The sequence below is a fragment of the Chinchilla lanigera genome, unplaced genomic scaffold, assembly GCF_000276665.1.
Source record: "Chinchilla lanigera isolate Chin_1 unplaced genomic scaffold, ChiLan1.0 scaffold00007, whole genome shotgun sequence".
Lineage (NCBI taxonomy): Eukaryota > Metazoa > Chordata > Mammalia > Rodentia > Chinchillidae > Chinchilla > Chinchilla lanigera.
The window spans coordinates 21,303,035-21,330,497 of NW_004955408.1; the positions used below are offsets into that span (position 1 = coordinate 21,303,035).

General features: G+C 46.2%; 1 protein-coding gene across 11 annotated transcripts in view; it reads left to right on the forward strand.

Moving 5' to 3' along the window:
* Positions 1 to 27,463, forward strand: part of Tenm2 (teneurin transmembrane protein 2) — a 1,190,054-nt gene that overhangs the window by 1,152,812 nt on the left and 9,779 nt on the right. For all 11 annotated transcript variants that reach the window (XM_005376287.2, XM_005376288.2, XM_005376289.2 and 8 more), the window contains 6 exons: positions 464 to 618; positions 1,786 to 2,660; positions 8,543 to 8,718; positions 10,512 to 10,747; positions 21,389 to 21,685; positions 23,030 to 24,644. In XM_005376287.2, coding sequence (XP_005376344.1) covers positions 464 to 618; positions 1,786 to 2,660; positions 8,543 to 8,718; positions 10,512 to 10,747; positions 21,389 to 21,685; positions 23,030 to 24,644 — 3,354 coding nt within the window. The remainder of the gene's footprint in view (positions 1 to 463; positions 619 to 1,785; positions 2,661 to 8,542; positions 8,719 to 10,511; positions 10,748 to 21,388; positions 21,686 to 23,029; positions 24,645 to 27,463) is intronic.

The following is a 27,463-nucleotide window of genomic DNA, read 5'->3' on the forward strand; positions in this document are numbered from 1 at the left end:
GGAATTCTTCCTGGAGGATACGTTTTGAATTGAGAGTGTGTGACTGTGAGAACCGTTGTTTCTCAGCCTCATTGTTAGAATCGTTTATGAAGGGTATTCAAGTAATTTACCACCAATAATTTTTAAAGCAATGAACTTTGGAAATAACTTCTTTTCAAAAGAGAGTAAATGCAGAGTTGGTTCTTCATTCATTCATTTGCAGCCTTAGTGCATTGGCAGCCCGTGGTTATTCTTTCAGTTGGAGGAAAGGATGGTGCTACAGCCAGCACCTGAGGAGTTATGCAAATCTTACTGCAGTGCCCCTAAGAAAGAATATTGCTTTGGAAGGCTGACAATCAACACTCTGTGTGTTCTACCACCCCAGTAAGGTCCATGAAGAAAATGAGTGGCAAGGCATCTTCTACCTCCACCCCAAAACTGACTCCTTCCCGGGAGTTATATCCCCACGGCTTGTCTTCCACAGGTATCGCAGTAGATAAGAATGGGCTCATGTATTTTGTGGACGCCACCATGATCCGGAAGGTGGACCAGAATGGAATCATCTCCACGCTCCTTGGCTCCAATGATCTGACCGCTGTCCGGCCACTGAGCTGTGACTCCAGCATGGATGTAGCTCAGGTGGGACTCTCTTACTTCTCATCATTAAGCAGTTCCTGGCCTAACATTTTCACCTGCTTGCAAAATTGGAAAAAGAATGGGAGCGTGAGATCTGGACACCGATCACTGGTTGTTCAGAGAAGGGCCCCAGGGGAACTAGGCAGAGAGATGGACTAGAAAATGTCAGGTAGAAATGGGAGCGAATGCGTAAGAGGAAGGGAAACACAGCTCAAAAAAGTCGAGTTGGTGACACACTCCAGCCGTGGCAGATTACAGGGTAGGAGTTGCTGTGTAATTACCGTTCTTCTCCATCATTATTGCAGGTTTGAGGCTGTACCATATGGTGTTATGTGTCACTCAGAGCATCCCTCTTAATCAGAAACGATTGCATCCTCACTATATAAACCTTTACTTTGAGCAGGAGTAACTAGAGCACAGCCCTCCGCAACGGTCCCCAAAGTGTGTGTTTAGTCAAGACTCTTACAGTGGCAGAGAATAGAGGTTTCCTTGAATGTACAGCATTTGATCTCAAACAGCCTGGAATATATGTTCACTTTCCCTGTAAGGGTCTTTTCAACCTTCGGTCAACCTCATAAATTTCAGCTCAAATTCCACAACAGACTTGACAACTCGCTACTAAGATTTTTATTTCGAATTCCACAGAGGAGAAATGTGTTTGATTCAGTTCGGGTTTTGTTTTGTCTTGTTTTGTTTTGTTTTCCAGGCAAATACTCAAGTTGAGGTTTGCTAGCCAGCCTGTGTTTTGTGTGCCCCAGGGTTACAGTCACCTTGGATGCCACATGGCCCATTGCTGTGATTTAGATAAAGATGACTTACCTCAAGGAGCATAACCTTCTCAAGTTCATGGGCTGGGTTCTACTGATCCCTTTTGCAGTGAACAACCTGTACACCATATGGGAGAACTTCAACCCTGCTTAAGCATCTGGGATGGGAAAACCACATCATGGGAAAAACCGGCAGTGACAGGGCACATGACAGAGCAAGAGATGTTTGTCACACAGTCAGTGAGGGCAGTGAAAAGCTGGTTCATTGATGCACACCTCTGGTATCATGTGCTAAAGGTTAAGTCTCTTTTCCTAGGTGCATAAAAATCAATATAAATGCCCCACATTTGAGCACTAGATAGATTAGAGGCTGTTCCTTAATGCGATACCATGTCGTCCACAGGTTCGCCTGGAGTGGCCAACAGACCTTGCTGTCAACCCCATGGATAATTCCCTGTATGTTCTGGAGAACAATGTCATCCTTCGAATCACTGAGAACCACCAAGTCAGCATCATCGCAGGACGCCCCATGCACTGCCAGGTTCCTGGCATTGACTACTCCCTCAGCAAACTCGCCATCCACTCAGCCCTGGAGTCAGCCAGCGCCATTGCCATCTCTCACACAGGGGTGCTCTATATCACTGAGACAGATGAGAAAAAGATAAACCGTCTACGCCAGGTAACAACGAATGGAGAGATTTGCCTCTTAGCTGGGGCAGCCTCGGACTGCGACTGCAAAAATGATGTCAGTTGCATCTGCTACTCAGGAGATGATGCCTACGCAACTGATGCCATCTTGAATTCCCCCTCCTCCTTAGCTGTAGCTCCGGATGGCACTATCTACATTGCAGACCTTGGGAATATTCGGATCAGGGCAGTCAGCAAAAACAAACCCGTTCTTAATGCCTTCAACCAGTACGAAGCTGCATCTCCCGGAGAGCAAGAGTTGTATGTTTTCAATGCTGATGGCATCCATCAGTACACTGTGAGCCTGGTAACAGGGGAGTACTTATACAACTTTACATACAGTGCTGACAATGATGTCACTGAATTGATTGACAATAGTGGTAATTCTCTGAAGATCCGTCGGGACAGCACTGGCATGCCCCGCCACCTGCTTATGCCAGATAATCAGATCATCACCCTCACTGTGGGCACCAATGGGGGCCTCAAGGTCGTGTCCACACAGAACCTGGAGCTTGGACTCATGACATATGATGGGAACACTGGGCTCCTAGCCACTAAGAGTGACGAAACGGGATGGACAACTTTCTACGAGTAAGTGGATTTGTAAAGTATCTCTACCCTAGCTGGCATCAGGATTGGCTGTTCATGTTGCTGGTAAAATTGCTTAGTCACGTTGTCTTCCCAACTTTAATGCTTTCTCGTGGCCTCAAGATATTCATGTCCCTCTCCCTGACTCTTAAATGATTCGCTCTGTTGGGTCTCTGATATTGAACATCCTCCCTCCTAGCACTGGGAATTCCTGTTGTCTGCTTGCCATTCAAATTTCAGGATATTGGACACGCACAGCACCTGGAAGATAAAGTGCTGATTAACTTTGCTGATTATTCATGTTTGCCATGGGTGCGGAAATTAGAACCTAAAAGGCAAGATCCCAGTGGGGCTCCTGTAATTTGCCAATAGGTCCAGCAACACACTTGATTGCACAGACAGGTAGATAAACTCTGAATTTCCTCTTTAGCAGAAGAAGATCAATACAGATAAAGTGCTAGGTATATTAAAAGATGTGAGAGCTGGTCATATTTCCCTTAACAATTATCTCATACTTAATAGTGTCTTACCATTTGTTTTGCCAAAAAGCTGTCTTCCCTAGCTCCTGAAGCAGCTCTTGGTCAAGCCACCTGCTGCTCCAGGTGTTAACCAATGAGGGGCTGGCTGAAGTTGCCCAGCCATGACCCGCCCAATCACCGCCAGAGATAGGAATGGAATTTACAAGTATCCAGCTGTCCTTGGGGAAGGAATGGGTAAACCCTTATGTACATGGAGTCCTTGCTTGCTTTCTGTCTGGATGTTACAGTAAGTTAGGGAGGGTGTGACACAGAGTGAAAAGGGAACAAGAGAAAGGACAGAAGATTTCATTGTTGATGACTCCTACGTGTAGGAAGGTTCGGTTCCCATCCGTCAATGGGCTTGGGAAAATTTCAAAGGCTGCTGTTGCCACCTGCTGGAGATTTGCTGAACTGTAAAATTACTTTCCTTGCTGTGGCTTCCCTCTATGGACAAAGCAATCTTCTAAAGCCTCTTCACGTTCTTCGAGGCCCTGGGACTTGATCACACTTCACAAGCCAATGATTCTTCCCTTGAGGGCACCATCCAAGTGCCACCTTCCGCTCTCACCCCAAGTAGGTTAAAGCTATACTTTAACCCACACACTTCCTGGCTTCTCATTTTCCCTTGTGGCAGGTACACCTGAAGACACAGTACATTTAGCCATTATTTGTTAGTTGAAGGGAGGGGAGAGGAATTGGGGGCGGGGGAAGCAGGATATATCATAGACAGGTACAAATTCCCTATGGTGAGTGTTATCATCATGAATGTCTAAAATGTACCAATAAAATAAAAAATGATGGAAATTATTTGCTGAGGGGACAGCCTAGGGCTGTGTTAAAGGCTGTAGGCAGCAGCTCCGGTGTAGGTAAGTCCACAGACACAAACTCTGAGTGGCAGACATCTTCTCGCAAGGGTCTCCAGCTTAATGAAAACACAGGTAGGATTCACATATGTTAAATTTTTTTCAGGAGTTACAGGAAAACTGAATCATTTTTCTCTTCAGGGAATAAGCTGGGGTTTTTCATAATATGGATAAATTTGGCAATTTCCAGTTCTTCATTGTTGAGGCAAATATGTAAGGTTTTCTTGGTCTTCCTAACCAAAAAAGAAAAAAAAAGAAAATGCATTCTTTTGATTTTGTAGCACTTTTTATGCATGGTCAGCAAATTGGCTGTTTAAAAACAGACGCAAACTCTACTTCCGGTTGGGACTCTGCACTCAAGGTCAACACAGCACAGCCTTAGCCAAAACTCTAGAGAGAACAGTTAAGAGGATGGTCAAGAAAACCACACAGAGGCATAAAGTTAATGCCAAACAGTGTGACCTCCAGTGAGGGCTTCCTCAAGGGGACCCTGCTTCCCTCCGTTACACAAGGCAAGGCACACAGCGTCCAAGAGCAGCAATGCATTCAGTCTGTGTAAAACTTCCGAGGTAGGGAAGCCTTTTATCTGTTCAACATCACGGTCATCCCATGAGTAGACATTTGATTGTCTATTTTGTACATGGGGAAACTCAGGCTCAGAGAAGTGCTGGGACTCTTCCCAGCACACAGAGTGCGCGGCAAAGCAGGCTTCTTACTCTGATGCCTACATCGAGGGTTCTTTGCATGAGGTGCCGCTGTCCTGAAACAGGGCTGCGGGTAGAATTAGAGCACATGAGAACTTTTCCTAAATTGGGGGGAAGATGTTCCCAACAACGCAAGCCTGTTAATGACTTGGAGCAAAGAGATGTGTAGAGCAAAATACCAGTAATGACTCATCCTGGTTTCATTTTATGATCAGAGAGTTCCAGAAAGTTTCAGGAATCCCCAGCCTTGGGAATAAGATTTCCCAAAATGCAAAGCGACTGGGTCCCATGAGAAGTACCCTGGTCAAGGTACATCCTGAGGGAACACAGGTTTTCATAGCCTTCCACAAAAGACAATATGGTATACAAGACAGCTTCTGAGCGACAGGGCTACAGATGTCAGTTCTGTCACACAATTTCTGATTGACCTTAGATAAGTGAATCAACCTGGCTGAGCCTCAATCTTCACATCTGTCAAATAAGGATAATAATGCAAACTATATACTAGGGTTACCGTGGCAATTCACTGAGCAACTACATTTTTAGATATTAGCAAAGCACTTGGCAACAAAGAATAGACGCTAATAGAACATGAGCCTAATTACCAAGCACACCTCTGTCTCCATCCCATCTCTCAGGTTCCAAATAACCACTTACGTAGTAGATACAGGAGTCAGACAGGTAAGGACTTATTTTGGAAAAGCAGAGCCGAAGAATGCAGCCTGCACATTAGGTCTCCTTACCATCTCACTTTGAATTTACACTGCTCTCTCCCCGTCCTCAGTACTGCTGGCCCTCTATCTGCTGCAGGCGCAGTCTGCCTCAGCAAACTGGGGGCCGGGAGGGCAGAACTCAGCACCCCAAAGAACAGGCCCTCCGGGGGAGAGAATCCGGAAAGAGCACCCCGTAATGTTCAACTCCTTCTCCCAGTCCAGCAAGTGGGGAAGAAGCGAATGTCGGATCCCAGGAAGGCATGGGGGGGTATTGGGGGCTATTGGGTAGAGCTTAGGAGTTATTTTCTAGGAGGAGCAGGTTTCTCATGTGCCTGGAAGGGCCCCTTTGATAGCAACCCTTCTCCCGCTCTGCGCTGGGAAGTGGCTTTTGGAGAGCTGGGCAGGAATGGAGCAGATGTGGAAATGCCCCTGTGGAAACCTTGTCTGTTGAATTTCCAAGTAGGAGAAACAGCCTTGGCTTGTTTGTGCTCTCTTTACCCAGCGAACATGAGGACAAGGACTTTTGTCCATTTGGTTCCCAGCCATTTCTCTGGGGCTCTGAACAGGGTCTGGCACATACTAGGTTCTTTATGAATATTGACTAAAGGAGTTAAAGTAGCCTTCGGCCCCACACAGCACACAGCCCTGTCATATCCCCTGGGTCAGCTTTGAGGCTGCTTTGCTGGAACTCTCTGCTCTTGCTCCCGCACACACAAATACCTGCACAGAGACCTGGATCTGCAAATTCTCCCTGGAGAAAATGAGCAAAGCTATAAGCAGCTGAAGCTTCCTGCAAGGGAAGGAAAACATGCCCCTCTCCCTGTGGCCCCTGCAATGCTGGTCCCTACCCCAGTGCTCTGTTTCCCTCAAATGGAAGTTCTTGTTCCTCCTTCTCCTCTCAGAAGGAAGGAAGCACAACAGCCTGTCTACTATAAAAGTCACCGAACCACAGCAGCTGGGATTCAAGCCCTTGCATGTGTCCCACAGATGAATTCACATAGTCCCAATGCAGCAGGAGGGGAGTGCTTTCCATCCCTGAGCACTGCACCAGACATCCAGAACTCAAAGGCTTACAAATCCTCACTTTCTATTTGAGTATCTTTTCTGCTTGTAAAACATGAAAGCAAGTCCTGTTGATTGCAAATAATTCCGAACATATTGGAACACACAAAGAAGAAAGCAAAGATTAGTCAAAATTGCACAGCGAATCCACCCTTAATATTTAGATGTGTCTGTGTTGAGAGAATTTCTTCTACATAAGATATTTATACACTCTCGAGGAGTATCCTTAATCTCAACTTTTCCACTCAACAATACGTCTATTTTGGTGGGCGATAAATAAAAATTCATGTCATCAACTTTGATGGCTTCCTAGGTTTCTACTGTATGGATAGATCATCAGTTGTTTAATGAATCTTTAATCAGTGAACATTTAGATCATTCTAATTTGTCACTATCATAGATAGCATGTGGGTACCCATCTGAGAGGCAGCTTCTTTGCGGGTGAGCAAGCATGGGGAGCCCTTCTGTCTCAGGAGTCCCCATCTCTTGTTACACACCAGGACCTTCCAGGGAAGGTATTACCTGTACCACCACTGCCCAGTGCCCTGGGCAAGTGAGGGGATAGAGACAAGAGGCTGGGTCCCAGCTCACTGGGCTTCCCACTCAGAGTTCCCACCGCTCTCACCTTCTGCACCTTTGCCCAGCTGACCATGTAAGAACGTGGTTCTGCTGCCAGCCTTCAAACATCTGCAGAGCTTGACTGTCTCCCATTCTCGGAAGCAAAATTTCGCGTATCACTGCAAGTATAAGCCAGGAATGCATTGCTTTGTTCAAACACCAGTTTCCAAGCACCATCTGTACCTGTTTTGTAGTCCTAGGCACTCGAGTCCAAGGTGAGACAGACCGCAGTGAGTCTTTCTTCACCTTCCCCATGATAATCCTCCTCTGAGAACTGTCCATGCCCACGTCCTATTCTGATGCCGGCCCCTTCCACCACTCACACCCAGCTACTTTGTCCCTACCCCAGTCCAGAGGGAGGCACCCAGAGTCCAGCTGTCTGTCATTTTTTTTTTTTTTTTTGTTCTCCAAGCAAAAGCCCTTCGTGGTCCACCTTATTTCCGTCCTTTCTCTTGTCACCGGCTTCATGTGGGAGAGCTCCAAGGCCTCCACATGCAGGTATGGAGTCTGTTTCCCTTTCCTGGGGTGAGAGGAAGACCCAGCTCTTGGCGTGAATGGCTCTTCCAGGGAAATGCTGTACCCACTAGAATAATGAGGTTTCTTATGAAAGGCAGCAAAAAAGAAACTCTACATCTTGAGAAAAGACTAAAGATGTTACATAAACATAAGGCAGGAAAAAGTCCAATTTCAGACCTTTTGCAGGCAGCAGGGTAAGATCACAGTTCAACTGTACTTGGGTGCAGAGGACCGCTGAACTCAACAGTCCCTGGAAAACTATCCAGAAAGGTGCTTGGGGAGCTGAGCCATGGGTGGCTTGGGGCAACAAGACTGAGGAACAGGCTACATGAAGCCTGGCATGCCATGCTTGAGGTAAGACAAGGAGGAAGCATTTATCCCAGGCTGGCTTCTAAAAGTCTGCAAGGTAACAAGATTGTACCCCTGTAGAGGATTCCTGGCTTGGCTGGTCTCAAATGCTAGATTTTCACTTGACTGAGCAATGAGTGGGGAAAGAGCGCGGTTTGCTCAGTAGAGAAGTGACACGGTGAAATTGATATTTTGGGAAGATTAATTTGGTGGCTTTGTGGAACACAAATTAAAGAGCAAAAGATGCTTATAAGTAGCCGTTCTGTTTAACTTGGGAAAGCATAATTAAGTACACCCTGCCTGAGACCAGAGGAAATGTTTTCGCTTGTGATGAAGCCGCGTACACCAGTGGGCAGGAGGAAATGTCACCACCAATTCTCAGGGCAGGCTGAGGTTCTGGCTAAGATAAGGGCCTTCAGTGTGGGACAAATCTGGCACTCCACCTTCCACTCTCTTTCTCTGGCCTCCTAGATCCGGACTTTGTATAATTCTGAATGTCAGGCAAGCCTCCGTCTTCACTGACTGGTGTTTTTCTTCCACCAGCTATGACCACGAGGGCCGTCTGACTAATGTGACACGCCCCACTGGGGTGGTCACCAGTCTGCACCGGGAAATGGAGAAATCCATCACCATTGACATTGAGAACTCCAATCGGGATGACGATGTCACTGTGATTACCAACCTCTCTTCGGTAGAAGCCTCTTACACAGTGGTGCAAGGTAAACCCCAACCCAACACCCCTCTACCTCAAACTTACTACCAGATCCAGCACTCAGCCAAGCCTAGAGGGGGAAACACCCTAGCCTGGGGGACTTCCAGACCCCTAGAGCTCCCCTCAATTTTCTGCCTCAACCAAACATCCACTCGCAGCAACCCAACTGTACAAAAAAGGAATTCAGATGTGTTGTGTACGTGTACCAACTCCCTACAAGGAATATAAACATTATGTACCACACACTCGTGTACTAAGGAGAGAGAGAGAAGCTTATTTCTTAAAAAAGTCTCAGTCAGATTCAAATGCCACCCACACCCAACCAAATATCTAGATACATGGAAATGTCTACACATCTGAAAAAGCCTGTTTTTATCTCTCATCTTTTTTCTTGCCTGTCTTACTCATGTATCACTACCACTGTCCATCAACAGAACACACGGTTTTCTTCTCAAAGGCTATTTATTCTCTTGAGGCCACTGCTAGACTTGGGGAGGTTTGGTTTGGTTTGGTTTGCTTTGCTTTGCTTTGCTTTGCTTTGCTTTGGTTTGCTTTGGTTTGCTTTGGTTTGGTTTGGTTTGGTTCTGTTGTATTATGATTCTCTCTTTCAAACATGTCTTTGTTGAGCTGGTTACCCTGGGGTCTGAAGTCTTGAGCAGTTTCTTGGCAGGACCAGAGTCTCCAAGGGTTCTGACCACCCTGTGGTTATTGTTGCTGTTAAACATGCCACACGGTCCAGGACAAGCACAGGGCCAGGCAAGAAAACGAAGTACGCAGATTAATTTTTCTTTTAATTAAGATATAATGTCTGTGGGTTAGCCAGTTGTCAGAGGATAAAAGTGTCCTCTCAGTAGATAAATGGTGACATTTCTGCACTATTATCCTGAGACAGAGCCTGTTTCAATGACTCTATTTCTGCTCTGCCAAATGATTAATGATGTAGATTCTGTCCTTCTGTATGAGGGCCGGAGTCACTGAGTGACAGGTACACCCTTGCTCACTCCCCTGCAAGCTGAAATCTCAGAGGCCCACCCTGCCCAGCTCCTCTGCCCGGGCAGTTGGGGAGCAGTGTATCTGTAAAAGAAGCCTTTGGCTCACATTGCCTTCCTGAAAGTTTTCAATAAAGAGAAAGGTCAAAAGTCTGATTAACTAGTGCAGATTCCATTCGAGAACACAAACAGCACGTTATCAGCACCCCGTGGTCGCTCCATCTCATGTTACTTGCGTCTCTTCAGAGTTCTGTTTCATGGCGGTGTCACCGTGGCTGGGTTAGCAACAACAGCTCGAGCAGAGAAAAGGGGGATTTTTCTTCAGATTTTGTAGAAAAAGCCTGGGCTTGCTTTGCAGTGGATCTGACCTGTGGTTAGACCATCAACCCTGGGTTAGATGTGAGGCAAAAGAGGGGAAACTATGAAAGTAATTTTCCTTCATTTACTTTTTTTTTCATATAAGCTAAAATATATATGTTAAAGTTCAGGAATTTGATTGACACAAATTGTGTAGGCAATAGACATTTTTAAATGTTTAAATGTACTATTAATAGTCTTCGGTGAGTAAAAGAAAAATATCACGGCATAATTATTTCTGGAGTGCCACATATTAATAATGTTTTTCTTCACATGGATCAGTAACATCTCTGCTATTCACCTTCACATTGTATGTGCGCTAATTGAAGGCAGCTTTCGATTGACAGCTGCAAAGTACCATGGAAACCTGTAAAAATAGGGGTTCTATTCTCTTCTGACTAATCGAGTGGATAATTTCTTTCCCTCTCCCCACCCCCACTCATGTTTTTCCCAGATCAAGTGCGAAACAGCTACCAGCTCTGTAACAATGGTACCCTGAGGGTGATGTACGCCAACGGCATGGGTGTCAGCTTCCACAGTGAGCCCCACGTCCTCGCGGGCACCATCACCCCCACCATTGGGCGCTGCAACATCTCCCTGCCCATGGAGAACGGCCTGAACTCCATTGAGTGGCGCCTCAGGAAGGAGCAGATTAAAGGCAAAGTAACCATCTTTGGCAGGAAGCTCCGGGTAAGTGGTTCCACAAACTGAAAGGGAACACACCTTTCCTCACAGTGCAGAGAAGAATGTCCCAGATTCCAAACCTCCGTGCATCTTTTCTCCTCTGGAAAAGGCAAGCTCTTGCCTCAGCAGATAGAAACCATATCCTGGTGGGTCCTGTACCTTGGGGCCGATGTTCTCCACTTCCTAGGACTGTAGAGGGCAGCCATTTCTGCTAGGGCGGCCACATTATACTGCAGCTGGAGAACTCTTCAGTCTTCTTTCAGCTTTGCCATCGTGTCCCTCAATTCTCCCTGTCTGACTAGTTCAACAAATGAACTGGTGCTAGTGTCTGCTAGCACCAATGAATTGAGCTGGGTAATTTACTAAGTACTAGAAGAATATGAATTATAAAGTATGTTCTCTACGCTCAAGGCCATACGATAGAACACAGACACAGAATGGTCACAGCTTAAGTGAAAAGACAAAGGTTCCTCCAGGGTCTGATGGAGTCACAAGGGCACAAGGGAAGAGTAATCACCCAGCCTACAGGGGTCAGGGAAGGCACCCCAAAAGGAATTAACAACCAAACTACAGGAGGAAGTTTAAACCAACCCTAGTTTTCGCACACTAAACAATGTGCCCCAAATTCCATCTTCTAAAAACTAATATATAACATTATTGAGGACTTTTATGTTACAGGCATTATGTTAAAGGCTTTGCTTGTATTATCTAATTTTAACCTTTTCAACAGCCCCATTGAGGTAGTTATGATCACCTCCATTTTTTTAGATGAAAAAACAAGTTTAGAAAAACTAAATGACTAACAATGCATTGGCTAGAAAATAGCCCAGCCAGGACTCAGCCCCATTTGCATCTTTCTTGCTTGCTTTCTTTCTTTTTTTTTTTTTTTTTGTGCCAGGAATCAAACTCAGGACCTTGCACTTGCTAGGCAGCACTTGTGCCGCTGAGCTTAATCCCAAGCCCCTACACCTTTCTATCTGGCTTGTCCACCAGTTATCTTAACCACTGTCCCATACCACTTCCTGTTTTGATTCTCTGTCAAACAGATCATCTCAGCATTATTAGACTGTGCTCTTGTCAACTGTCACCATGGGAACTTGGTCCTGCTATCATGCTAAGCCTTTCCCCAGGGTCAGGAGAATCCTGGGGTTCCCAGTTTTAGTCAAATCCAACACATGTTAACTGTACACCTACCATGAGCCATGCGTTTATGATACAGGATGCAGAAAGCAAAGGCCCCAGCCTCCTGCAGCTGTCATCTAGGGGTGCAGGCAGATGAACGAGATGTGCAGATGAGAAGTAAACTATTAAACAACTAAAACAGTCACAAATTGAGATAAGCACTAGAACGACAGTAAACCACGCAACACAACAGAGTTTAACAGATGCTTTGGGATCCCTGAGACCGGCAGATTCAGCATCGGCAAAACTTGGTCCATAACTTATGCAGTGTGTTATTAGATTGAAACGCAGTCAGCCCAGGTGACCTCCCTGCAGAGCCAGGCCACTCCTTGTTAAGATTCTGCCTTTGTCTGACTGGAGTTTAATTTTCCACATTAGGTTATCAGCCGTCTCCCATGTTTTTCTTCCTCCACTGGTATCTGCAAAGTTGCAAGCAGCAGTATCTTCCTAAAGACAAAAATGGAATGAGATTAGTAGCTAAATCCTTAATGACTGGATTTCGGGCCTGTGTAATTGATTTTTGATACGCTGAACTGTTGAAGTTGATTATAAGTAGTAATAACGCCTTTTCTCTGGTAAATCAGTTATGCATTTTGACTAAGTTTTCAAAATAAAGATAAATGTGGCCCTAAAATAAAATGGCTATAATCCCAACTCTGAATATTAAAAATCTTAATAATGGTACTTGTGGTAATTAGCAGAAGTTGGGCGCGCAAGTCTTATAACTGAATTTCTGCCAGGGTTAGATTGCTGGCATCATGTTTATGCAAATCAAAACACAGCTTTATCTATCAACACCTCAACATTTAATTGTCTGGTGTTAGTTCCTGTAACAATAATCACATATCCATTTAGCTCTCTTAAATGAAAATCACTATGAGATTATAACAGGTTGAGTGGACTGAAAATGTAATTTGAAAATGAGGGAGAAAGCCTGGAATTTATTTGCATCTCATTTATTTTAATTCAGTTCATAAACTGTTTAGTGAATGAAATAAAAGCAACTCCTGGAAATTGCAGGGGAGCAGTTAGAAGGTGGAAGAGAAGTGTTGAGTGTGCTGTGGATTCGGGGAGCTCGGGAGTGGCCTTTTCTCTGATGCTTCATGAGCCCGTGGCACAGAGTTTGCAGCCCCTGATGAATAAGCTGGGGCTGTTTTCTCAGCCAGTGATAGTTTTCACTCTTCTCTCCCTGTCTCTGTCTGGACATTTTTTTCCATCCCTGCTCCACTGTCAAATGGGACCATGACATTTTTCAATCATTCAAAAGATATTTACTGAGTGCCACCTCTGTATGTAGCACCATGGAAGGAATAAACCACAGAGAGAAGGAAAAAACTGGTGTCCTTGTAGCCAAGGAGTTTACACTTTAGTGAAGAAGACATTATAGCTAGATATGGTGGTGCACACCTGTAGTCTGGGCTATGGGAGAGAATCACAAGTTTGAGACCAGCTGAGGCAACTTAGGGGAACCCTGTGTCAGAATTTTAAAAGAAAGGGGGTGGGGATATAGGTAATTAGTTCAGTCCCTAGTAGTACAAAAAAGGAGGAGGAAGAGGAAAGGACAATGCAAATAGTATGATTTAAGCCAATACTACAAGGAAGGGGATGCTTAATTGTACCAGTCAATAAAAGATAGGCTATAGCCATGTAACAAATGGACCCTGAAATCTCAGGAGCTTAACACATCACAATCCAAATGAGGCAGGTGGCTCTTCTTAACAGGTGCAATGCAGATGCTCTGTCTTGTGATCCTGCCATCCTAAGCAAGCAGCCTCCTCAGTTACCGCAACTGGGGAACAGAGATCGGATGTTTGCTGAGGGCGTGATGAACAGGCCCAGTCAGGGCACACATCCCTTCCACCTGCACTGGTGAGAGCAGAGTTGGCTGACCTCCACTTCACTGCAAGGAAGCTGGGGCACTGTCTTCTCTGAGTGCCTGAGAAGGAGAAGTTGAAAGATTCGCTGAGCTTATAGCAGTTTGTGCTGCCCCACTCGGGTCTCATGATTGCCAAGGGACCAGGATGGTTTCACAAAGAGTCAGAATCCTTTCTGAAGAAGGGCAGAAATATTAGCCAGATGAAGGCCAAAGAAAGAAATGAATGGGCAGAGTACATCACCTGCGAAAAGGCCAAGAGACCAGCAATGGAGCGGCATTTCACAAAGCGCTCAGTCACTCATGAGGCTGGAGAAGGTGGATGTGTAGTGGTAAGGTGCAGAAGAGAAGCTGGGAAAGCACATGGAGGAGACTGCATGCGAGGCTGGCATTTATCCTGAGGACCGTACAGATGTGCCCAGGTGCAACTAGCAGAGTGACACACTGGAATGTGCTGCATTAGGAAGGTCTCTGCAGCTTCCTCTGGGGTAGGAGAAGACAGATAAAGAAACAAGAACAGAGAAGAGGGACAGCATGGAGGCTGCTGCATTAATCCAAGCAAGAGCTAAATCACTAGCAGAGATTGGGAGACAGGCTTCCATCATCTTGCCTTAGTAAACCTAGAGGAAAGGAACAAAGATCTCCCCAAGGGAGATGTTTCTGTAAAATCCTTTGAACTGTGATTGGCCTGGCTGAGATGGAGCTTACATCTCTGAGCCAATCAAGGGTCGGGGAGATAGAAGACCTGTGATTGGACAGGCCAGGTCACATGTCCTCAACTGTTCCTTGTTGTAGACATCTCCGGAAGTCACCTAGACAGGGGAAGCCTTGGAGAAAGGAAGTGCTGCAAAGAAAGAAGGAAGAGATGCTAAGAGTTAAGAACACACACATGCTAGATATACCCTACCGTCTACGCTCCTCCAAGTCTTAACCGGAGACAAACTCCTGCCCTGAGGTCTACTGAGATACCTTTGCACCCCCTCCTCACTCCCATCCAGCCAGACATTTTCCTCGGCCTTTGGAGGAAAGAACTGAACTGGATCCCTTCCGTTAAGACTTATACTTCTGCTCTCTCCTAAAATTGGTTTTTGGCTGATTCTCTCTGTAAACAAAGGCATATAACCACCCGCTAGGATATATTTTCCTGATTATGAGTTACGTAGATTGCAAAAGCAAGAAACAGCTACCTATGTAGCTAGCAAAACAAAAGAAAAATTGCTTCCAAGGTAACCTTCTATCATGATATTGATATTAGCATTATTAGTGTTCTAAGAATAAGCAGGAGTTAGTAATTCTGTTTTGGTTTCCATATAATTAATATGACATCAGCTGGGGGTGGTAGTGCATGCTTATAATCCCAGCACTAGGGAGGCTGAGACAGGAGGATCGCCATGAGTTTGAGGCCAGCCTGAGCTACATAGTGAGACCCTATCTTAAAAAAAAAATTAATACAACATTACAATTACATATTGGCATGCATTACTTTTACTTATGTGGCAGATCACAGTGCCACACAAGCAGGGTGTGCATGTGTACATATAAACACACACTTGTGAACTCGATTCTGCATGGGGCCCACCTACATACACTGGTCAGCATGGAAGACTTTTATCCTTCCTGCCACAATGTGTTCACTCTTCACTTGAGTGATATTCTGTTTGTCAGGTTCCTGCTGTTCTGAGTAAACGTTGGTGAACAAAACAGACGAGACTCAGTGATAGGTTATGAGCAAAACCTGTGCCCAGAGAAACTTAGGGTAAATCTAATGCTCACTTAAATAATACATAATTAGAAGGCCAAGCCTCTACAAAAACATTAAATTGCACATGCGCTAAGCAAGCTTCACTTGTGAACAACCTAGTGTTTAGGATGGGATAGTGGAAAAGTGGGAAAACTTTCATGGGGCTTATGCCTGTTTATGCCTCAGCAAAGGGGAACAGATAATAATGTGGTAAATGTTCAAATCATATAAAGACACTGTGACGTGTGCTGTGAAGGAAACTACCGGGTGCAGGCGGTAGGGAACACAGTGCGTGATTTAGGTTAAGACCTGAGAAAATGACATTTGAGCTAAAAACTAAATGAAGAGAAGGCGGAACTGTCTGCATGTAGGGTGGAAAAAAAGTCATGGGTGCAAAGGCTCCAGCATAGGCAAGGCCCTGAGGCTGAAGAGAGTGTTGTTTGAACTCAGAGCAACTGTGGCTGGAGTTGACCTCAGAGGATAAGGCCAAGGGAACAGGCCCTTCTTGGCCCTGGTAAAATCTTAGTACACTGAGCCACTGCAGAGAGACCCCTGGTGAATACTGAGGAGCATGCATTTAAAGTGCTACTCACACCGGTCCCCAGCAAGGTAGCACTTCCTCCGGAAACATCATTGGGCTGGTGCTGGCTCCATGCCCCTGTCATTTCCCACAGTTCTGTCCCCATATTTATGCTAAATGCTGCCCTGTGTTTTTAGCTTTGGGCTTACCTGTCTTTCTCTTCCTCTGACCGTTGAGTTCCATGAGCCCAGGACCCTCAGTTTCTTAAAAACCTATTGTAAGATGCACACAGCAGGTGTATGGTATGTAGAAAATGAATCAATGGATGAATGGGACTTTTTAAAATTGATGTCATTTCCTTTTCCCAGTTCTCCAGGTTAGAACTTTAGATGTCAAAATTGACGTTCATTCAACCCCCATGTTCACACGTGTTTACAGAGCACCAAGCACATCCCAGAACGGTAGGGACACCAAGAAAATTAAACCTCCTGCTCACCAGGAGCTCACAGCCATCACATATGGGAAAATCAAGGTATAAATCGTGACCTGTGGCTTTGGAGTGACACAGCTAATCAGTGTCAGGAGCACAACTCAAATTCAGGTCTTCCCACCTTTCCACTGCCCAAAACAGCAAGTCATTCCAAAAATAATGTTTGCTTGAGGAATACATTATTTAATGTGTTTGCAGAGCTTACCCTTCTAATGATGCATTATTTAAGCTAATATTAAATTTATGGCAAGTTGTTTTGTCTGCACAAGCACTGATCCCAATGCCGCATTGAGTTTTATTGTGGGAGAGAGCCGCTTTCAAATCCCAGAGGACTGGCCCAGAGAGGAAACGAAGATGTCAGCTAGCCAGGCTTTTCCTCTGGGTAAGTGAATAACTCAACTCTCCGAGGCAGGCACTTCTGCCTTTAAACATCAGAGACTCTCATGACCTCCCTCCCTCATCTTGTTTGGATTTCCCACACTTGAAGCAGAACGGGCAAAAGGGTTCCTCTGCGTGTCTAACCAAAACCTCTCCTGCTGCGCTACAATTCTATTTCCTGGAGGGGATCCAGCCCTGTGTAATTTCTTCCTTCATGTTTCTCAAATCACCAGCTCCTGTCATTGCCCCTAGAGCTAAGTTAGAGTCACCAGTTATAGGCCCAGCAGGGCCATTTTGACGACAGCGTTTCCTTTTCTCTGGGTTTTTTACGAGCCTCCTTGTGACAGGCGTGTGCTTGGTGAGATCAAAACATTCTGGGGGGAAATTCCTCAGGGGAAACTGCTTCCCAAAGTCTGCCCTCTGCAAAAATAAAAACCATGCTAAATAGCTGAGTTTTATTAACTGGGGAAGCCAGGCTGAGGAAAATGCCCGATAATTAAAAATAATGGCTTCCTTACAAACACAAAATTGTATTAATTTAAAAATTGGTTTCTCTATCGCTGAATTCCTACCGAGCCGGCTGGGAAGGGAATTGTGCTGATCCTGGCAGTGAAAATAATTCAAAATAACTTTTATGTTCTCCAGGAAGCCTCAAGGTTAATTTAAATATTGCTAGATGGGTAATTTAATTCAGAATAAGAGAACAGTGTGGCTAAATTAAAGCTCCTGCGTGCTCTAACTGGGGGGCAGGCACCAACGAAAAGCCACACATGCCTATTGGACTTCATCGTCTCACATCCCACAGCCAAGGTGCACCTCCTTACGAATGGCCCCCTCATAATTAGATATTTTTTATTAGATTACGCAAGAGTCCTGAGCTCTTTACTCGTCTTTCAATGAATTTGTTATATTTAATTATAAAAAGGTTTGGACATTTTTATAGAAATCTCACATTTCAAAAGTTAACTCTAGAGCCAGGCGTGGCAGCACACACCTGTAATTCCAGCACTTGGGAGGCTGAGGTGAGAGGACTGCCGAGAGTTCGAGGCCACTCTAAACTACATAGTGAGACCCTGTCTGAAAAAAAAAAAAGTTAGCTCCAACCAGTAGTATCACAAAATCTTGTTCTCAGGAACATAGTAAATTTAGGAGTGAAATCCCACCCTGTTATCAATAGCTAATAGCTAATGACTGTCACTACTTTTTTAATAGTTGGTATGCCCAGGCCAGAGGTCAGAGGTCTCATTAGCTCTAAGTAATAGCATTAGGGCTATTCTGTGTTTCCCTGGTATTTTGTCTTTCTGTAATCTTGGTGTCCTCAGATATTAATGGTATTGCCATGATAGTCATGATTATATATATGACTTACTTGTTGGTCTTTTTCATAAGAGCACATACTGGTATGTCTATAATCCGTGTGGTTCTCTTATGGTTATATATGTGATTTGCCTGTTGGTCCTTTCTAGGTAACTGAAGATAGGGCCTTGTTTCCTACTATATGTATTTTAACCAGGAGTACACATCAGAATCAAAAGTCAACAAGCCCACAGCCCCTGTGTCCAGGGCTGACCCAGCAGGTGGAGGGCAAGCCTGACAGCAGTGTTCTGAGAACTTCCCCAGGGGCTTTACAATTCCAGCTCCACAGTGGCCCCTGGGTCATAGTCCTGACCCAGCCGAGGGACCAGCCTAGAGGGAGGAGGGCAGGCTCAGGGTTGGGTCACAGCTCTACCCCCTCAGTGCATGTGTCAGGCTGGCTGGCTCAGCTATCACTGTTACAACTGCCTACACCTTGTGCATAAAATAGGGATGACAGGAGTGCTGCGGCTACTGCACGGACTTGTGCGTGGGCGGCACTGGCAGAGATGGGCACTCTGAGAATGACAGGCACACTGTGGGGCCCAGGATACCTGTGAAGAGAAGCAAAAGGGAAAAGGAAGAGGAGAGGAGGTGGTGGCAAAGAGGCCAGGGAGTGAGTAGCACAGTGGAGAGTCATCAGCAGTTGTCTCTAGGAGCCCTGAAAATCCTTCTTGCATTGTTGCCATAGCATTCATTTGGCTAATAAGATGTTGAAGAAGTCCTTCACTAAGACTCTTAAACACACAGGTTCAAGAAACTTGGCAGCATTCCGTGCTTGTCCCAATGACAAAATGCCACGTGGCCAAATTTCCCCTCTTCGTAGGGGAAATAATCTTTTTTGATCCCCAGCTTGTGTTTTGCTTTGAAAATAGTGACTGAATTGGGAGTGAGATCCCCGGTGACTGTGACTGCATCAGTTGCATCCTTCCCTCTTTGGCTTTTGGCGTGTTCTTCCCAGTGATCCTGAGTTTGCCTGTGATTCTTCCAGCTGGATTTTCACAGAATCCCAAGAACTCACCACCTTCACACCTTTCTCCATGCTTTGAGGCATCCTCTTTGCTAAATATCCCATCTTCTTCCCTTTGGTAGTACGCAATGGAAACACCAGCAGCTTGAGGAGTCTGGTAGTCCTGCATTCAAATCCTTGTGTAGCTATGAGGCCCCTCTGAGTCTAGTCACGCCTTTGTAAAATAATTTCTACACAAATTGTAAGAATTTAAAATGAGGTAAGTTACATAAAGTACCCAGCACCATACCTACGTATTAGATACTTATATGAATTTAGTTTAGTTTCAATCGCTGGTAACAGATTAGAAATAATAGAAGTTTAAACAAGATACACACTTACTATTTCCTTAGGACGTACATAAAGCCTGGAGGTAAGCATTTCGTGGGTATATGGATAGCCATTGAAGACGCCTAGATCGGCTGGAATCTAGACATTTTTTGTCTGTGTGAGCCATTATCCTGCGGTTTTCACTCTCAAAAATCACCTCATATTCACAAGACAAAGGCTGGAGGCACCTGCCGTTACATGCACACATCACCTAGGAAAAGTAGGAATGTGGGAAGAATGACAGGTTCCCTACTTCTCAAATTAGTCAGCTTCCTTTAGGGATGTACCCAGCTAACGATGGTTGTAGGAGACCACCATCCTCAAAGGAGGGCAAGAAATAGAGCTCTTTACCTGGGCACAAAGCTGTTCCACCAAATGCAAATGTCTATGATGTTAGCCTTGTTCCTTGTCTCCCGGTAAACTGCTGTATGGAGCCCTCGAGGGTGTGGAAATGTGTTACACTCTAGTCACCCTTTGAGACATTTCCATGTCTAAGGGGTTACCTGGTTGCAAAATGAAGGCCTAACTGCAGACCAATCCCACCTCTTTACCCTGTGTGACCTTGAGCAAACTATGCAACATCTCTGTTTCATGTTCAATTTCTCCATGTGCCACACGGTCTCTGTGAGCATCAGCTGCAGCAATGGAGGCAAGGTCCTGACATGATGCCTGTTTTTTATTAGTTCTCAGCATGTGTTAGGGGTGCGATTGCCGTCAGGGGCCCATTGGCATCACTGTGAAGCGCAGCTGACTATTAGGGTAAGGAGACGAGGGGGCAGACATCTCTGGAGTTTCTTCCTTCCGCCTGTTTACACCCTCCCTCGCTTCCAGCAGCCGCCCCAGGGACGTCTGGATTTGCAGTCAATTATATTCTAAGAGTCTGGACAGGGTTGGCTTCATTTCATTCACATCCAGCCATCCACTTGGGGCTCACCAAGCCTCCAGAGTCCCCCTTCTTTGCCCCTAACGAGAGTCTAAGTCTCCCAGCCTTGCCTTCTGGGACAGCATTTCCGCTCTGATCAGATCAACTCCTAAATAAATATGAAATTGTGTCTGGATGTGTTACCCTGTTCCTTTCAACTCCAAGTCAGGCAGGCTCTCCCTTTGCTGGAATCCCCAGCCTGGCAGAGGTGTCCCCGCTGGTGCCTTGCATCTGTGACAGTAGCAAGACTTTCCACTCTGTATTTGAAATAAAGGAGTTCACATTGGAATGAGCCTTTATAGTCCCAGATCTTTGCATAGCGTGGATTCCTAAGTTCTCCTCCTCACCCTCTTAGGTACCTTTATATGAAATTTCATGAGAAATTATTGCCTCTGTTCTTAAAGGTCATTAGTTTCCCAGCTGATAATGTGGCAAAAAGGATTATAGTATGCAAATTATCCTGTCCCCAGGGTAGAGAGGCAGGGCTGTCCAAACCCTCAGGTCCGGAGCTATTCTGTACGGCTATGTAATTTGCACACTGCATTTCTCACCACTCACACTTTCTCTAACATGACAGCATCCCTTGTAGCTGTGCACTGCACAACCTCCCTAACTGCTTGTGTTGGCCGTGCCTGGATAGGCCTGTCCAACCTTAAGCAGCCTTTTTTCTATATTCCAATGCAATATATAAATATTGCTATTGTCTATGTGTTGAAGTTTGACATTCTAAATAACATTATAAATAATGTCAGAGTTATTTCTTTCTCCATTGCACGTTGATCCCACCTACCACATCCTCCACAGAAACCTGGGTGGGGTCTTTCAAAGCAGGCCTGTTGTGTTTCCTAGGTCCACGGAAGAAATCTCTTGTCCATTGACTATGACCGGAATATTCGGACAGAAAAGATCTATGATGATCACCGGAAGTTCACCCTGAGGATCATTTATGACCAGGTGGGCCGCCCCTTCCTCTGGCTCCCCAGCAGCGGGCTGGCTGCCGTCAACGTCTCCTACTTCTTCAACGGGCGCCTGGCTGGCCTTCAGCGCGGGGCCATGAGCGAGAGGACGGACATTGACAAGCAGGGCCGCATCGTGTCCCGCATGTTTGCAGATGGGAAAGTGTGGAGCTACTCCTACCTTGACAAGGTGAGTGACTGCGCCACTTTGGTCCACCAGGGCTTCCCGGCACCCCTGCTGCCTGTCTGAAGCTAGCCTGATACGCTTGGCCATGAGACATTCCAACATCTTTGCTTTGACACCACAAGGGCTCCCCTTGCACCCCCACTCTCACTGGAGGGGAAAAATTCTGAAGGAAAATGTTATTCATAGCTCATCACTATTACCATTAAAAGGAAAAAAAAGTGCTAGACACTCAGTAATGGCAAAGAGGATGGATTGTCTGATTTTATTCCAAAAAAAAAAAAAAAAAAAGCGATGTTGAAGCAGACAGAATCATCCCACTGGCAGCACAGCTAATCATTGCTTATGAATTGGAAATGCAGTGATTCATTTCTGCCTTGCCCTAAATTAAGCCATCAGGGTAGGGAATGTTGCCTAAAAACTCAAGCACACAGAGCAACACCCTCCTACTTGGCCTCTTGGCTCTAACAGCCAACGGAGTCTCTCTACACAGTTCTTGTGTCTGAAAGTGCCAAATTCAAGGCTTCTTGCTGCAAAAAGGTCAGAGTAGAACAGCAGTGAAGAGAGCTCGCTTCTGGGCACGTGCCAAGACTGTCAGAGGCTGCCCGGGTCACCCAGGCGTCAGTCAGGGGCCTGCTTAGCCCGGGCTATCGCATAGACTCTCCTCAGCACAGTGCCATCTCTCCCTCCGCACCAACTCACACACGGTGCCTGCAGACAGAGCCGCTGGCTTCGGCAAGACGTCCTTCCCCACCACTGTCCCCGTCGCACCTTAAAATACCCGAATGGGTGGCCAGGGGTTGGCCCCGGTCTGCTATTTGCTTCTAGTTGCTGCCCCTCCTTTTCCCAAAGAATCAATAATTCCGGGTTAAACTTCGCTGTGGCTTCTAAGTGGAGGACGTGCTTTCTCTTAGGTTTAATCAGAGGGGGCAAAAACATAATGTGAGGGTCGCACCTCTCTCTGGCTGGGCCAGGGTCCGTAGTTAGAAACAGTCTCAGGATTCTTTATTACTGAACCGGGGGCAATCTTTGCCTCTCTGCTTGGTCCTCCACACCCTCCATAATCACAGTGTACTCTCAGCCATGTCCTATCCCCTGGGAACTTGTTGCAAATGCAGATTCCCCCAAGGTTCCTGAATCAGAGCATATGCACATTAGTTTGAGCAGTGCTCCTATAGGCAGCCACCATGCTCCATTAGAACTGATATGCCCAGTGGCATGAATCTGTGTAATCTGTAGCCTAAGCCTGCCATCTTTCACGGCTTTTAAATTGACATGAGGAAATGAAATAAACTGTCATGCGGGTACAAGCGCCAACTCACGTGTTCCCTTCTCCTTTCCTTCCCGCAGTCCATGGTCCTCCTGCTTCAGAGTCAGCGTCAGTACATATTTGAGTACGATTCCTCTGAGCGTCTCCATGCTGTCACCATGCCCAGCGTCGCCCGGCACAGCATGTCGACACACACCTCCATCGGCTACATCCGCAACATTTACAACCCGCCTGAAAGCAACGCTTCCGTCATCTTCGACTACAGTGATGACGGCCGCATCCTGAAGACATCCTTTTTGGGCACTGGACGCCAGGTGTTCTACAAGTACGGAAAACTCTCCAAGCTATCAGAGATTGTCTATGACAGTACTGCTGTCACCTTTGGGTATGATGAGACCACCGGTGTTTTGAAGATGGTCAACCTTCAAAGTGGGGGCTTCTCCTGCACTATTCGGTACCGGAAGATTGGCCCGCTGGTGGACAAGCAGATCTACAGGTTCTCAGAGGAAGGCATGATCAATGCCAGGTTTGACTATACCTATCATGACAACAGCTTCAGGATCGCAAGTATCAAACCTGTCATAAGTGAGACACCCCTTCCAGTTGACCTCTACCGCTACGATGAGATTTCTGGCAAGGTGGAGCACTTTGGCAAGTTTGGAGTCATCTATTATGACATCAATCAGATCATCACCACTGCTGTGATGACCCTCAGCAAGCACTTTGATACCCATGGGCGCATCAAGGAAGTCCAGTACGAGATGTTCCGTTCACTTATGTACTGGATGACAGTGCAGTATGACAGTATGGGCAGGGTAATCAAGCGGGAGCTAAAACTGGGGCCCTATGCCAACACCACCAAGTACACCTACGACTATGACGGGGATGGGCAGCTGCAGAGTGTGGCCGTCAACGACCGCCCCACCTGGCGCTACAGTTATGACCTCAATGGGAACCTGCACTTGCTGAACCCTGGCAACAGCGTGCGCCTCATGCCCCTGCGCTATGACCTCCGGGATCGAATCACCCGACTAGGTGATGTACAGTACAAAATTGATGATGACGGCTACCTGTGCCAGCGAGGTGCTGACATCTTCGAATACAACTCCAAGGGCCTCCTCACCAGAGCATACAACAAGGCCAGTGGATGGAGTGTCCAGTACCGCTACGATGGCGTGGGACGGCGCGCATCTTACAAGACCAACCTGGGCCACCATCTGCAGTATTTCTACTCCGACCTCCACAACCCAACGCGCATCACCCACGTCTACAACCACTCCAATTCAGAAATCACCTCGCTGTACTATGACCTCCAGGGTCACCTCTTTGCCATGGAGAGCAGCAGTGGAGAGGAGTACTATGTGGCATCAGATAACACAGGGACACCACTGGCTGTGTTCAGTATCAATGGCCTCATGATCAAGCAGCTACAGTACACGGCCTATGGGGAGATCTATTATGACTCCAACCCTGACTTCCAGATGGTCATCGGCTTCCACGGGGGCCTCTATGACCCCCTGACCAAGCTGGTCCACTTTACTCAGCGCGATTATGATGTGCTGGCAGGACGATGGACCTCCCCAGACTATACCATGTGGAAAAATGTGGGCAAGGAGCCAGCCCCCTTTAACCTGTACATGTTCAAGAGCAACAATCCTCTCAGCAACGAGCTGGATTTGAAGAACTACGTGACAGGTGAGGGGCATGCAGCCTTAGCTGGGCAGTGGCCCCCATGGGGTGGTCGTCTTGGTGGACTGATGGGAACTTGAAAGGAAGGGCTGGCATTTGGTGGTGGGAGAACACCATGACCCGTGCAGCTGATGAGAGGACAGTGTCTGGAAAGGTAGAGAGACAGTAATGCAGAGCCATCACCAGGTCTTTTTGAAGATTTCCTGGCTGTGACCAGTTTATTTCATTGAAACACATTTTATAAGAGCCATTCCTACCCCAACAGAGGAAATCTGTTTAAGAAAGGAAGAAAGAATGGGCCTCTAGGGTTAGAAAGATCCAGTCCAAAATCTCTGTCTTCCATTTATAAGCCAAAAGACCTGGGACTAGCTCTCCAATGTCTCTGAGCTCCTTTCTTCTGTGAAAAGGTGCTGGTAAAGCCATTGCATAGAGAGATCATGAGAAGTAATGGACTTATGTAGGTAAAGCTGGTCCCTGGCACTGAGACAGTAGATGTTCATGAAATGATATCTGCTTAGGGTACAACTGCCGTCCTTCCTAGCAAAGCAAAGAGCATAGCTATTGAGATGAATCCACTTCCTGACTTCCAGAGGCTTGCCTGAGGGGCCATACATATTCAAGTAGCCAGCAGTGATGCAAAGCAAAATTAAGTCTGTACCACTACATAGGTGCCTGTTTAGTTTTTATTCAAAAAGCAGGTGCACAGGGTAACACCAGGTAGGATTCCAGGGATACAATGGTGAGCAAGATAAACACCTTTCTCGCAAGGGTTTGTGTGTGTACGCACATGTGGGTGAGACTAACTCAAATTTGGAAGATTTGATACCATGTAGAGGGAACTGTGTCAAACTGGGCCTGAAGAAGAATAAGCTCTAGGTTGGGTCAGGCTGAATGAGAAGTCAGAAGACTGGGAATCCTTGAGAAGAGAGTAAGAGGGGACATGGAGGGCAAATGATGTGCTTCTCCATGCAAGTGAGAAACCGGTGAAACAAGGTCTCCTATGCATCTGCCCATCTATCCATCCATTCATCCATTCATCCATTCATCCATTCATCCATCCATCCACCCATCCACCCATCCATTCATCCATCCATCCATTCATCCATCATCCATCCACCCATCCATTCACCCATCCACCCATCTACCCATCCATCCATCCACCCATCCATCCATTCATCCATTCATCCATTCATCCATGCATCCATTCATCCATCCATCCACCCATCCATTCATCCATCCATCCACCCATCTATTCATCCATCCATCCACCCATCCATCCATCCATTTACCCATCCATCCATTCATCCATTCATCCATTCATCCATCCATCCATCCATCCATCCATCCATCCATCCATCCATCCGTCTATCCATCTTTCAGTAGATTCTGTATTGGGAATATCCTACATGCACTAAGTACAAGAGATGCAGTCAGGAGCAGGACAGAGTTCTTGTCCTTAGGAAATAAACAAAGTAGCCGGGCATGGTGGCACACGCCTGTAATCCCAACACTCAGGAGGCTAAGATAGGAGGATCATTGCAAGTTTGAGGCCAGCCTGGGCTACAAAGTGAGCTCAAGGCCAGCCTGAATTGCATAGGGAGACTCTGTCTCAAAAAGACCAAAAAAAAAAGGAAATAAGCAAAGGAATCACATGATGATATAGGGATGGATCCAAAATGACCAGGCCCCAAAATGTCAAATTCTAGCAAGCAGGTGAAGGCCACCTCGCTTATTAATGCACTATATAGAAAAGCAACATTGGAAACCAAAACCTAAGGCCAAGGGCCCCCAATTTGCAGGAAACTCACAGCTCCTGATTATGGGCCATGGAGGCATCAATGCTCAAGCAACCAGGGCTCACTTGTCCACCTCGCAAGGGCAGGATTGAAGCAGTAGCTGCCTGGAGCACGAGTTGTCCTCAGTGTGTCCCACAGCAAGAACAAATAGATGACCTCAAAAATCCGTGCATATCAGCCAGTGTTTCACTGACACATGTCAGAGCTTCTGAGGTCACCCCACATCCCCACCCTCAGAAACAGCTAGGACCCTTTGTGCCCAGGGACTGTGACCAGGCTCTTTCCTCTCTCCCTCCTGCCCTGCACCTGCTCAGGAGACCTGGGATTAGCGTGACTTTCATCTCCCAACTTACTGCAATTTCAAATTAAAATGCCTCTCCTGAAACACACAAACAGAGTCAGGTAGCAATAAGTGCCATGAAGATGCACAAAATAGGATAAGGGGTTAGAAAGAGAGTGACAAGAGCTAGTGCCTTCATTTAGGGTGATCGCAGAAGGCCTTTCTGAACAGGTAGCATTTGCACCAAGACCTTTATGAACTGGAGAGGAAGCCAGGTGAATAGGAAGCCCGCCCATGCCTATCTTAGCCAGAGTGGAGAATCCTGCTGTCTACACAATGTGCTTCCCAGAGGCTTGCTTGGTGCTGGACACCTTAGAATGAGTCAGTTTGAGGCAAATAAAGAGAAACCCATAGAGTGGGCTGAGCAGATATCGCTGCTGCCAAGTCCCAAACAAAATCATTCACAGGACACTGTCAACCTCACCAGCCTCCTCAGCTACTTCCCTGCTTCCCTACAAAAAGAAAAAGACAATTAGAAGGGTTTTCTGAATGGCAAGATGGCTTTCCTCATTCCAATGCTTCCTCCAGTCTCAATACATGGGAATCAAATCAATTTGAACTGAGTCCAACCAGACCGAATCCAGAAACCATTAGAAAAAAAATCTAAAATAAAGGGTTGTATCACAGAAGCACCATGCACGGGGCTGATGCCCTTAGCTGCCACTGAAGGACAAGAGCCAGGCAGAAAA